Here is a 14286-nt window from a genome sequence, read left to right as displayed (position 1 = left end):
TATGTTTGGCATTCCCTTTGAAAAATAGAAAAGAAAAAAGACAAAAGCACCCGCTTGCATGTAAGCAGACATTATGTACCATAAAGATACCACAGCTCATTCAGTAAATTACATGATGCAATAACTGTTAAATTGAGACTTCCAGCTAACTTCAAGTTTTTTGGCATTGGATCTTCGACCACAAAAAAAATACTAGCATTTGCAACATAGGTAAATAAATGATTGGGTTTGCATCTCTCATTAACATGGAAATGAATAGACAGCCAATGTGGGTGTTTGAACAACATTAGCTTGTCTCGACGACAGGCACAGTTTATTTACATTACAAGTAGTTAAGTCATAACATACATAGTACGTTGATCTTGTAAGGATAAATAATTCTTAATGTCTAGAAAATTTTTCAAAGTCTAGGATGCCTGAAGAACATCCAGTAAGCCTGGAAGATGAACCCTGGATGACATAATAAGCAAGCATGGGTGTCTCCCAAATTCATGGTCATGATGTTAGTTACACACACAGCAATAGCAAGTCAATGAAAATATCATAAAATATATAAACCCAAACTTAAAAATTTCACTTTGTGTGAGATATCAGATTTTCAAAATAGAGGACTCAAACCTTGCAATGCTTAGATCATTTCAGTCCATTGCCTTAGCTATTAGACCACAACATGCTCACCATAACTCACAGGTTGATGTAACCTGGACAATTTTGGGTTTTCAAAACAAGTCTTTTTTGTTATGTGACTACGTATTAAATCAAAAGCAAACCAGAATTGACATTTATGATGAATTTTCATTTTTTGAATAAACCTTGAGCAGTCAAGGTTGGGATTTGCAATCTTATGGGTATATGTGGTGTAATAATAATACCAATTAATACAAAAGAGCCAATTCAATTTGAGAGCTGTTTTGAAAAATGAATTACTTTACAATCGTTATGAAAAACATAATTACCCCCTAATTCTTCTGGTTCAAATTGCCATTGTTGATCTAAAAGAAGAGAGAACAGAGACAGGTATAAAAATATAGAGAAGAAAAATACGGGAATGGTTTTTCATTTTCACGGGAAAGTAGCAATAGAGTAGCCATCGTCGAACGTACATGAGAAAATGTCCGAAACTGAATACTCCCAAAGCAACCATATTGCAAATGAAAAATGAATAAAGGGGACTGTGTCCAGATGTTTTCCATATTAAGGACAGGTAACCCAAAAAAGACGAAACAACACTCCACCGAAGGCAAACTCATATCCGATTGACAGGTTGAGACGTTTACACTCTCGTCGCAAGGCTCCCCAAAGTTTGTTACACTACGAAACCACCACGGTTGTGACGTCACAGATTCACTTAACTTCCACATATCCGATCTAGGTGGACCGCATACCACTCAGAGACACACTTTACTGATGCCTATTTGCCAAACATACAGATGTTGAAATAAGACTTGAAGACATCTCAAAGGAGATTTTGCCATTCCAATGTTCTTACACTGACGAACAACTTGTAGTTTCTCATTCTACTCATTAACACTCGAAAGTTGACTGATTCACAGACGAGTGGTCACATAACTTGACGAAGGCGGTTGGGCCTCTCGATCCTACTTATGGCTTTTATAACACCGATAATTCTCTTCATTTAGGTTGTATTATATTTTCACTTGACGTCTCTGATGCTCCATTATAAATCAAAGTGCTACATGTTTAGTTGCATTACATACAGTGGCAGAGCATCCATACAGTCATGGGGGGGGGGGGGGTGGGGGGGGCGAATGCCCCCCTGACGGACTCAAATGGACTGCTGGCGCCCTTTTCAGCTCTTTATCACTTTTTACTTATTTGCGATTATTGACTTTTTTATTGCGCTCTCATCTACCTATTGGCATTTGTCTAAGGTGACCATATTTTCCTGACTGGAATCGGGGACATTATTGCGTGACTGATATGGGGGAGGGGTCTAAGGGGAGGGGGTTTCCCCCTCCCTTTTGGAAACTTTTCAAGTGCTTAAGGTGCTTAGATGTAAAATGGTGATACTTAGTAGCACTATTTAAATCAATTTTATTTTCAAAAATATACCTTTTTTTAGATGAATTCACTAACTTTACATGGTTCTTTAAGAGCTTGTGAGTTGCTCATGTTCACACTATAAGTGTCGTGTCGCCGTAGTTGCCAATTATACGGTCGAAAGAGTGCTAGGCTAGATCGATCTAGCATGTTTTTTAACAGTGTTTCCACTTTACACTGGCCCACCTGTTCCGTTCTGCGACTGCTCACTTGACTAAATTTTGTTTTTACAATTATTTTACTAATAATGTGGGATATTTTCAAAATTCCTGAACATTTTGACGAATCGGTGACATTTTCGGGGACACTTGTTCATTGGGGACAGCACACTGTAATCGGGGACTTTCCCCGAAAATCGGGGATGTCTGGTCACCTGACATTTGTCACATTTTGTTGGTGTAATTTGGCGATGACACTATTTATTCTTCGTTTATCTACAAATTAGCCAGGTCCAGAAAAGGTCATTTCACGCGATCTAGGGAGTATCTTTACTCAAAAACTTTCTGTGGTGGCGCTCCGCTTAGATAGTGTCAAAAGCGCCCCTACAGACCATTCTTGCCCCTCCTGACCAATACCCCTAGCTCCGCCACTGACTACGTGCATTGAGGTCAATGGTCTGTAATATTGTTACCGTACTGTTAATGCCTACGAAGGGTTTTTCTCTGGGAAGCAGGACCCAGTGATAGCAGTGCCCCTTGCAATAATTTGGGCTGTCTGGACACAGTGTAGCTGTGATGTCATAACCATGTTCAAAAGTGTTAATTTTTGTTAATTTTGCCAGCAACTTTAAGCTTAGGATTCTTGACAGTCATTTTCTTGTGCCTTCAGGTAAGGACATTATTGACATTCAAGGAATAAAACTGATACCACTCTCTGCTAATCTGAAAGTTATGTCACTGTGGGAAGAAAACGGGAGCATATGTAATTCACTGCAATCTGTTTTATACCTCACGGGTAAGAGTGGTTTTGACCTACTAGAGAGATCGTACCGCCAAATGTTATCCTAAAATTGAATTGTTGGCTGTTACAAATTATGTGGTATTCTTAAGAGTCGAAACTGAAGCGTAAGTTTTAGTTGTATGAGGAAAAAAGAAGAAGGAACATAGACAATAAAAACCCTTTGAAGACATGAATAACTTGAGATTGAGAAGGTCACAAAATAGAGAGAATTGCACCAATCATACACACCTGATGGTCCAATGTTACTTTGTCGCGGCATATCTACTGAAGATGGACAACAGAAAGATGTAATATAAATATTAAAATCTCAACAACAGTTCTACTCTTTCAGTTTTTTTATATCTCTAAAGTAGTATATTCTGACTATGTTTCCAAACTGTTGTGTTCGGTCGCTACTCATCAGCGTTAAAATGCCAATGAATGGAACCAATATCGATCAAATGTGAGCAAAATTGATTCACATTCATCAAAACAAATTTGTCATTCAGACACAGCATTATTACATTGAGCTGCTAGGGTCCATATTCAAGCTGTGACGGACAAAGGTATACTTAATCATCCAACATGAATATCTAACTTAAGAATCTGCATTAAGCATGACCGGTGCTGTGGCCGAGTGGATAAAGGCGGTGGCATTTGAAGCAATGAGGCTTAGCAATCGGGAGGCTTGGGGTTCGATTCCCGGCTGGGTCATAGTAAGGTGGGTTTTTCATCCAAGAGCAATTTATGGTTTTCCCATCTGAAATGACTTTCTAAATTTAAAAGATTCCAAATTTGAGTTAAAATGTTGAATTGGAGGCCACCCGACGTGTAAGTTGTAATCCATAAGCCCTTGCGGGTTTCTCCCACATTTGTGGTTGCTTAAGCGTCGTAAAAATAACTGCTGATTATTATTATGGATTATCAGATGTAAGACACTGCACCACCTTAATATTTCTTTAACACAAACAATATTAACTTGGAAACTCAGGAATTCCAAAGACGCATCACATGGAAAACTGGCTAATTGTTGTATATGAGATCATGTAACATGCCTCAGTAGTAAAGTTATTACATGCCTATATAGTATGTTTCACTTGCTAATGAGATCTTTTTGTATCAATGTTGACAATTTGACATGAATGATAGTAAACTAAATTTTAAGATCATATGAAAATTGAAATATACCATATCTTGCACTTTCATCACCAGACTGGGAAGGTCCCATAGAGGTCATTGGGATTTCTAGAAACAAATGTAAGAATGACATTTTTCTTTAGCATCAATGATAAAATAATTAATTTTTTTACCAAATAAGTTAGATAGATTAATAGTTTTACACATGAGGAGGAAAGCTTCTGGGATATAATCAACCCGATGAAGTAACAACACTTTTGAAACTGGATCCCTTTACCCTTAGCAATATGAAATTTCGAAATACAGGACCAACACCAGACAGGGTATTTGGACAAACAATTAAACTACGCAAAGCATTCCTCACAATAAAGTTTGGTAAGTGTATGTAGAGAAAGTGAAGGGAGAGAATCGGAAGATGAGAGATTTCCAGCTTTTCTAGAGCAAAATGTATATTTGCAATATCAACCAATTGCAACCAAAGACGGTACAATGTACAATCATTTTGGGCCAAAATGTGTCAAAATGAGGCTTTAACTATGAAGACAAATACACATGAAGTTGAACATCTAGGACGAACCATTTTTGTCATTAACTAGATCCACCACTTGAGGAGCTTCAGTTTTTCCTTCTGACTTATCTGCGAATGGACTAACGAGGTTAAACCTTTCACTAAGTGATGGACGAAACACATGCAATATCTATTAGGTAATTATTTTCGTTCCAAAATATATAATGCCAGAACGTACAGGATTTTATGATTATGTAATTGACTACCAAATAGTACCAAAAGAGAGTGTAGGGTTGATATTAGTATATTTGTGTTTATAATGCATAGTGAGCCTTTATTTATACACTTCACACAAGACACAGGAAATTTAACATCTGCGACTAACCATTTGCTCCCGGAGGGTTGGCTGTCGCTGTTGCCCCATTCCCTCCTGCCCCCAACAGAGGACGAAGTGAATTTTCTCCATTATCTGTGAATGGGATAAGTAGGTTAAATGCTTGACCGCACTGATGAGGTGAACACATGCTCAATCTATTTAGCAAATTTAATGTTCCCAAAATATAATTCCAGCATGATTCACATATGCTTCGTAAAATATGTACCTAGTATTCTGCCTGGCTGCAGTGATGCTACACTAGAGATTATCTCAGCAGACCAGCACTGTCTATCATGTAAGTGAAATACTGAGCAAGATACATGACCTCTCACACAGCCTGGCTGCAGTGATACTGCAGCCTCCTCAGCATCCTACCTTTGGCAGTGCCTAACTACTAATATCACAAAACCTTAGTTTCCAATCTCTCATCAAGTCTCAGTGAATTCACAACATAATGTGCACAATAATAAAATGAAAACCCAATTACAGCAGAAGTTTAGGATACAATATTAAACCAGATCCTAGAAGTAAAATATATTTAAAAGGCAAGAGGCTGTATTAAAGATGGCAGATAGAAGAATACAATTTCTAAAAACGAACCATTGCAATTGTTATCCACTTGATCTACGCCATCTATGGGATTACCTGCAAATGAAACAGCACAAAGAATAGAAAGAAAAAATATTCAAATGGCAAGGATAATTGTATGGCATTGTTTCTGCAGCTGCATCACCACAGAGTTCCTTGGTGAAGAAATGAAGGGAATCAAATTACAATTTAGGAAAGAAAGAAAATTGACCGTATCAAGTCTGTCTTAATCTGATCAACTCTTACTTTGGGAAAAAAATAGGGGGGGTGGGTGGGGGGGGAATCTGTGTTATTGCCATAACTAGCTTTAGATGTTAATGAATTATTACAGAAAGATGAAATAATGATGTCAAATGGAAACGCTTACTCACCGATACCGATGAATCTACAAGTTCCCATAATTTTAGGAATGAATTCTCACTATTTCTCGGGATGGGAGATCTTTTTTAGCATATTAAAGTTACATACAGGTTTAATAGCACACAAACGACATGAAGATGAGATCATGTGATATCAGGTTACATGCTCATTGGACTAGAAAGATCTTCCACGCTAGGTGGCCTATAGTCAATTTTCATGTTTAAAGCTTAAGTCTAAACATTTTCCAATTGAATTTTTGTATTTGATTCATACTGATATAGTAAAAGTGTTAGTGAAAATTATCTGTAAAGGGTGCCCCTTTAGTTTGATCAAATGCAATTTTTTGTTTTTAGAGAGACTGAGAAAGCTTGGAAGAAATTTAAAAAAGCATCAAGTCCTCTCAGACAAATTTGTGGCACATGAATGGAATATATTTTTCAACACAGTGATGTGACCTGCAAAAGTGATTGATCCAGGCAGTTTGAAATCTTAGAACATGTTTGTTTGTTGTCATAGAAACAGGAAAACTGAAAGAGGACTAACCATTAGCCTGCCGTAGTTGTGGTGGTGCTCCACAATCACCTTCATCTGTATGTACATGAAATAGAGACAAATCTGGTGAGAGGGGCATTGAGACAGGGCTCCATGAGGGGTCCAGGGAAAAATAAACAGGGGAGCCAGGAAGATATGGAGGAACCCTGGGAAAATATAGGACAACGAATAGTATATTCTCATTGGTCAAAACAAGCTTCACAGAAGTGACAGAGGTGCAATAACATAATGGTCCCAAGGGCCTGAATTTGCTCTTGAGGACTCTGGATATCAAAGGAAAACGGAATTTAGGACTAACCTCTAGGCTCTTGTAGCAGTTCTGCATTACGAATTCGTTGTTCTGTATGTACACGAAAGAGAGACAGATCTGGTGAGTGGGGCATTGAGACAGGGCTACATTCCCAGGCCTCATGAGGGATCCAGGGAAAATATACAGGGGAGCCAGGAATATATCGAGGAACCCTGGGAAAATGCAGGACAACGAATAACATATTCTCATTGTCAAAATAAACTTCACAAAAGTTAGAAGTGCAGTCACATAATGGTCCCAAGGGCCTGAATTGGCTCTGGAGGACTATTAATAACAAAGTTTGACCAGCACTTCAGCATAAATGTATGACAGTATTGGATCAATATAGATAGAGCAGATAAGAAGGGAGGGGGGGGGGGCGGAGGGGGTGGAATGCAAATGAAGTAAATTAAGAGTCTCAACATGACACGAAATTATCCAGCTACAGTGCTTTTAAGGTTTTTAACACATCTGCATTGCTGACCTCAAATGACCTTTACAAGAATTACTGGGCTCTTGGAATTTATTATAGGAATTTCATGTACAATATGACATTTCATGATGACATGTTTAAAATTCCCAGAGTGTAACCTCTGCAAAACCCAAATGACATGTATACTCCACCAAAGACAATAGGGTTCTTGTACTCATCATAGAGAAGCCGTGCCATACAAACCAGCTTCTGCTCTTTTCTATCTGGAAAAGTCATATTTACATTGTGTTCAAGTAGGCTTACTGACACCTGGTGACCTTAAATGAACTCTGACCTACATCAAATGGTGTATAAACTATACAATACACAAGGCTATCATTCCCATGCGTACCGTATATGAGCTCCTTTCATGTTTTGGTTCTTGTTCTGAAGAAATAACACTCTTGATATATTCACATTTTGCCCTCTGCTGATCCTAAAAGACCTTTGACCTCCACCAGAAACAATAGGGTTGATAAAGTTATTACAGGAAATCCACATGCCAAAATATAAGGACTACACAGGGCAATCTTCCTTGAGATATCATGTTTTACAAGACTTTCACACAATTTTCCCCTCTGTTGACCTCAAAAAACACTACAGATCGTCTTCTCACAGACGGCAAGCGACATACTAAGTTTGAACTTCCTATAACTTCTACTTATTGAAACATTGTGTGAACAATGCTTTCTAGCTTTGACCCTTGCTGACCTTTCACCAATACCAATAACGATGCCAAAGCAGTTTTACCTGAGGGGAAGCTACATACCAAATATTAAATGTACCCCAGTAATCATTCTGAAGTTAGAACATTAAGAGCAAGTGTCATATACACACATGACGGATACACACGCACCATCATCATCACAATGACTCCTTCTGCCTGCGGCAGGGAATAAAAAATTACAAGCACTCAACTTTTTTTCATCTGTCTTGGATATATACTGTACATATCTAGAGAAATATTTTAACCTTTAATCAACCCTTAAAGCAACTTTGAGGGAGAGAATAAAATACAAGACTTTACTGTGTGACATTTTCCCAATAAGAAAAAATCTAAATTTTGGTTATTTGGGCTCACCCCTTTTATCACGATGACATTTATAAAGCAAATACATCAAAACACCACCTGTAAAGAAAAAAGACATGTGCTCAAGATAGAATCGAGTTTTACAATAATTGATGACTGTGGTTGAGTTAATAAGAATGAAACCATTAAGTACTGGTAGTAATGACATACCTTTACTTGTTAAAGCTGGGATTCATTAATATTGCAAGCATCAATATGTCCAAAACCATCACTATCAACATGACTTATTTTGTGTTAGGTTACATACATCTTCTAAACTGTTATTTGTTGGTGTGCAATATGCAAGGAATGAAAGCAATATCCCCATTTTCTATCTTTCTAGAAACTTCTTATTGTACTTGCTATCTTTGCATTAAAACAAAGGATATCATTCTAAATAATTTAGGATCATCCAAGTGAATTCCGGGCGCATTCTGCTCTTTTTTCGATCTAGAATGAATCAATCTAGATCCCGGTACGCTGCCACGTCTTGTCAAGATAAAGTAATGGAAATTGTTCGGAGCTTTGTCAAACTTGTTTCAAAATAACAAAACTTTAGATGAACATGCTGGTCACATTAAAAAAAACATAAGAAACAAACCTTGGAGACTAAAACCTTCCCTTATTGGTTTCTTCTTGAGGTTATATACATTTCACGGAGCACAACTGAAAAATCTCAGTGTGCACTAACAGTGTCCTTGCAAGCTTTAATCAATAACTACTTACATAATAGAACCAAAACAAATGTGATGATTCCAAGCAACACACAGCAAACTGTTTGACCATTGCAGGACGAAGATTGGCCAGAGTCTGAAAGAGAAAAGTAAATAAGATTATGCATGTAACATTGAGAAGCAGCATCTGATGATGACAATTCGTTCCAGCGAAAAAACATGTAATTCCCCCTCCAGGAGAAAACACACCTCTCATCTGGTGATGGGTTTCAAGCTTTGTGAGATGCTCTGGGACAGCTGTGTGCCAAACTGTTCAATTTTTACCACCGGGTTTGCAGTGTTTGTTTAAAATCTGTGGTTATAAGTTATTTTTAATACGCCATTCTCAATGGTTCATATAGGTAATAAACATCCTAAGCTTTCTAGCAACCAGCAAGATGACTCTTCATAGGTGCACGGTGAAGCCATCACCAATATACCATGTTATTCACCAAATTGAGCCTCTTTGTGAGGAAATATATCACCCCTTTATCTTTTTCATTGCAAATATTTCAAAACTTTTCCAATAACCTCAAAACATCTCATTGGCAACCTCTGGTAGCTGTCTCTGACGACCATTGCAAGAGATAACCTTTCCACTTCGATCTCAGGTGACAAGGACCAAGTGTGTAATAAAGCAAATATTCTAGAAGGGGGAGGATGGGATGAAACAGGAAGCAGATGCCGATTGGGAAGGACACCATCACATGTCTAGTAAGTAGAACGCTGGCAAGTTGTACAGTACAAAACAGAGAAAAGGCCAAAGATGTGATGCTCTTTTTATATGCACCAAAGCTTGATAAGGCCTTTGTGAAAGTTCTCATATTTTGACCACTGCTTTGACTCCACTAATAAGCAATCTCATTCCAGTACTCATGAAGAGGCATCTACATTTCAAGTAACGTATCCACCTAAGCTGAATTTAATGAGTTTGAAGGTTTCTGAATGGTTTCAGAGGGGGGTCAAATGACCTTTGGCCTCCACCAAATCTGACGCCAAACAAGATTCCAGGAGAGGCAACTACTTACCAAGTACGAGGTTAATCGAAGGTTGACTTGTTTAATAGTTAGTTATATGGTTCATATTATCATGGTGATAATGTTTGCATGCTTTGACCACAGCTGATCTCAAACAACCTTTGACTATCACCACAAACAATGACTCAGACACACCATCACCATAGATTCCTTTTACTTTCGTCAAGCAATCAACAAGAAAATGAAAATGAAAATAATTTTATCACCAATAGTAGCAACAGGTCATGGAATTCACTAGACAAAATGAACAAGATTCGCATGGTGTTCACAATCATACTGACTTTATTTGGTGTGCGTCACTCTATATTACAGATAAGAGGTTATTAAGATAACAACTTGCACAAATAAACAGTAACTTCAGAGAATTTTGTGATTAACCTACCTGTCCGATTGGATGTAGTAGAAACCGGGTCTAATATAGCAAAGAAAAAAACAAATATCAAAACGACCTTTAACCTCCACCAAAACCAATGACAACCAAGAATCAATTAAGAGGTATCTTCATACTACATATAAGGTTGACCTATTGAGTGTTATCATATTTTACAAGGTTCTTATAGTTTGACCAATGGTGATCTCATATGACCTTTGACCTACATCATAAACAAATTAAAAAGATAGAACAACTCATTGAAGGGGTACCTACTGTACCACCTATCTATCAGATTCAACAAAGCTTTAGATATTTTAGTAAACTTGTTTACAACCTTTTGATAACTTGGCCACTGGTGACATCAAATGAACTTTGAGTTGCATCAATAACACAAGCAGCCAAGAACTCAAGAAGGCCAAATATGTAATAAATATCAATTTCATGTAACTTCCAGATGATGAGTTATTACGTTTACTGGCGGAGTTGTCGTCTACACATACCCCACTCTACACATACGTCACTCTATACTACAGATAATAGGTTATGTAAGAAAACAACCTGCACAGATAAACGGTAACTTCAGAGAATTTTGTGTTTAACCTACCTGTCCGATTAAGTGTAGTAGGAACCGGGTCTAATATAGCAAAGAAAAAACAAATATCAAAACAACCTTTAACCTCCACCAAAACCAATGACAACCAAGAATCAATTAAGAGGTACCTTCATACTACATATAACGTTGACCTATTGAGTGTTATCAAATTGAGCTTTGAGCTTCATCAAAAACACAAGCAGACGAGAACTCAAGAAGGCCATATACATATGCATTTCATATAACTTCCATATGATCAGTTATTACGTTTACTGGCGGAGGTGTCATCTACACATACTCCATCATCATTGTATATATTTCTTTTACTCTCGGCAAGGAATTAACAAGAAAAAGAAAAGGTCGCCAACTCTATCATCTATACCTTCGCTGGCAGATATTCTCGGGAAAGGTTTTGCTTGTGAAAGAGATATGCTAAATAGGTAGAGTGTTCTTTTGCTCAAAGAAGTACACTTCCATGGATCTACCCATAAATTTATGCCGAAAAATAAGGTGATTTCCTGAAAGTACAATTTTTAAAATTGACTAACTTGTAAAATGTGTAACAAGCAAGTAACTGTAGCAAGAGAGACATGGAATCCATTAAAAAATTGATCATGAATTACAATCATACTGATTTTATTTGCTGTGCGTCACTCTTTATTACAGATAAGAGGTTACGTAAGTAAACAACCTGCACAAGTAAACAGTAACTTCAGAGAATTTTATGATTAACTTACCCGGCGGATCAGTTGTAGTAGGAACTGGATTCACACATCTAGAGGATATTTCTGGCAAATAAAAAAGAAAAATATACATTAACACTACTGAAACAACCTTTGACCTCCACCAAAAACAATGCCAATCAAGAATCCATTAAGAGGCACCTTAATACTAGGCATGACGTTGATCAAAGCTTGCCCTATTGAGTAATCATGTTTACTAGGTTGTAATTTTAGTGACCACCGATGACCTTCGAACTCCATCATTAACTACTAAAAATTGAGTATACATTGAGGGGGTACCTGCCAACCTTCTATCAGACTCACCAAAGCTTAAGTAGTTAAGTAAGGTTGTTTACAGGCATTTGATATTTTGGTCACTAGTGACCTCCAACTGAAACAGCTGAGAACTAGATAAAGGGGCATCTTTGTACTCAGTGTGAAGTTGAAACAAGTTCCACATTGACTTGACTTACTGACTAGTCTCCCCACATTTCATTCTACAATCCAAAAGTGTCACAAGCTCTGGAATTATGTAGTTGTTTGTGATAACTATTTTTCACCTTTGGAAAACTCTTTTGGACTCCATCCAAGTATCCACACAGTCTTTTAAATCGATAGCACGTCACTACATGACGATCGGATCAGTATCCTTTTATTATGGGCAGTTTGGAGCCCTTTTTTTTGTTTATTCATGTGTTCCCCTCTTATTTCGTCTTTAGTTTTCTTTGGGTACCTGTTTCACGTTTTTGCAGCTAGCTTCCTCTCCCTCCATCTTTGTATCTCCTGTTTCGCTTATGAGAAACTCCCATACCACCTTCCCCATTCTCCAGGTATAGCTTGGGTTTTATAACCCCTTGCTACACTCCGTTGGTAGGTTTTTACGTCCGTTTAGGGTGTGCCTTCCTGCCAATTCCGGAAGACATGTGCTCTTGTGTTAGGCTACTATAGCTCTTCACTTCACTGTTTTGGTCAAGCCTATACCGTTACAGTTGTTTGTGTTAGGCTACTGTACATTCATCTATAAGGTTTTGGTAGCTTTCAGCACACTTTTTATGCTTTGGTTGGCTGTTATGGAGGTCCTTCCTCCTTTCCTTGAGAGTTCTCCCAAACCTCTCCTGCCAGCACCAGGGGGACTTTCGGGACAGGTTAGGCCACCAGGTCGTTTAGGACCCAGGTTCTCCTGTTCCTATGAACTAGATTACATAGGTGTTTAGCCTCGGTTCTATGGATTTCTTCATTGGGGACATTGAAATTTGCTCCTCCCCAACCAGTCTTTTTTACTGTATTCTTGCTGATTTCTGTCTATTGCAAATTAATTCCCCATGTTGGTTAACAGGCTTGTGTACATATTTAAATACTCTGTATATGTGTTCAGAATTTCTGGTCAGTTATCTCAGATATGGCCACACATACACAAATCAAATGCATGTGTCAATCTCAAAGACGCTGGGACAAACATGATCTGAAATGCCGTCCCTGCACGAGGAAGGATCCCTTACTGAAATGTGGCAGCAGATAGAGGATTGACCACAGGGCCAAAAATGAAGGCTACAAGAGCAGTTAGACCTGTGATCCCAAATGCTATCATAACAGCCTCAGGTAACATTGCTTACTGGGAAGGAAATTGCCATGGGCAAATCACCCCTAAAGGGGAAAGCAAACTGCCCAATCAGAGTAGACCCACATCTACAGGAATAGAGAGAGAGCTGCAAACCCAGGAGCCTGTAGAGACACTGGTGACAACACAGGTACCAACCCGACCACAATAGTCACACCACAGATCCCTACAGAGTTTGGAAACCCCTCTGAGTCAGTACATTCCATCCAGAAATGGTGTCCGGTTCATTTCCAAGCTATTTCTCAGAAGATTCCGACATAAGCTATTGCAGAGACAGTATGAATCGTAGGCTACGCTTTCCGAGACCAGAAGGGGAACACTGCTTCTGGATTCTCAACCAAATCTCTCTCCAACCTGCCCCCAACCTCACACGGTAGGGGGGGGGTTGTGAACATTCATTTGAATGCCAAATTAATAGACCACCTGAAAAGTTGAGCTAGCTTTGTTGCATACCCTCCACAAAGGAAATATCCGTCTTGCCGTCCAAACCAGAAGTCCACCAAAAATGTTGTTATGGTCTGCAGGACATTCAGTGAACTTATAATTGTTAATATGTGTTAATGTATATTGTATTGTTTATTTGTTATTGAGAGTGGATGTTACCTTAAGTTAATGGATGTCAGGTTGTCATATCAATACTGAAATATTATGCAATTATAAACTCTTATGGGACTTTGGTTGTATTTACTGACATATTTAGGTATAGTAGTGCTTACCAACGTGGGAGGGTGTCAATTGTTAACATTCTCTCCACAGGAAGGGATTTGTGGTTTTGTTGGTGCCAAGGCCCCTCCATGTACTATGGAGGACAGCGTGAGGGCTGTTGTACCCGGCAGTTAACTGGGACGCTTTGGAAATACATGGTCCATGAGGAGGGCGG

The 14286-nt window shown here is 38.4% G+C and overlaps 1 protein-coding gene across 9 annotated transcripts in view; it reads right to left on the bottom strand.

Moving 5' to 3' along the window:
- The window catches only part of LOC139976127 (uncharacterized), a 31358-nt gene that overhangs the window by 5079 nt on the left and 11993 nt on the right, over positions 1-14286 (bottom strand). For 3 of the 9 annotated variants that reach the window (XM_071984565.1, XM_071984566.1, XM_071984564.1), the window contains exons 9-21: positions 11804-11854; positions 11079-11108; positions 10484-10513; positions 9078-9161; positions 8364-8411; positions 6820-6861; positions 6513-6557; positions 5622-5666; positions 5031-5114; positions 4715-4774; positions 4189-4245; positions 3250-3285; positions 957-992 (exon numbers count right to left, since the gene is read on the bottom strand). In XM_071984565.1, the coding sequence (XP_071840666.1) occupies positions 957-992; positions 3250-3285; positions 4189-4245; positions 4715-4774; positions 5031-5114; positions 5622-5666; positions 6513-6557; positions 6820-6861; positions 8364-8411; positions 9078-9161; positions 10484-10513; positions 11079-11108; positions 11804-11854 (648 nt within the window). The remainder of the gene's footprint in view (positions 1-956; positions 993-3249; positions 3286-4188; positions 4246-4714; positions 4775-5030; positions 5115-5621; positions 5667-6512; positions 6558-6819; positions 6862-8363; positions 8412-9077; positions 9162-10483; positions 10514-11078; positions 11109-11803; positions 11855-14286) is intronic. The other 6 variants (XM_071984567.1, XM_071984569.1, XM_071984570.1 and 3 more) reach the window with 6 other exon arrangements.

The sequence above is a fragment of the Apostichopus japonicus genome, chromosome 11 (genome assembly GCF_037975245.1).
Source record: "Apostichopus japonicus isolate 1M-3 chromosome 11, ASM3797524v1, whole genome shotgun sequence".
NCBI classification, from domain to species: domain Eukaryota; kingdom Metazoa; phylum Echinodermata; class Holothuroidea; order Aspidochirotida; family Stichopodidae; genus Apostichopus; species Apostichopus japonicus.
This window is presented reverse-complemented; position numbering and strand designations above follow the sequence as displayed.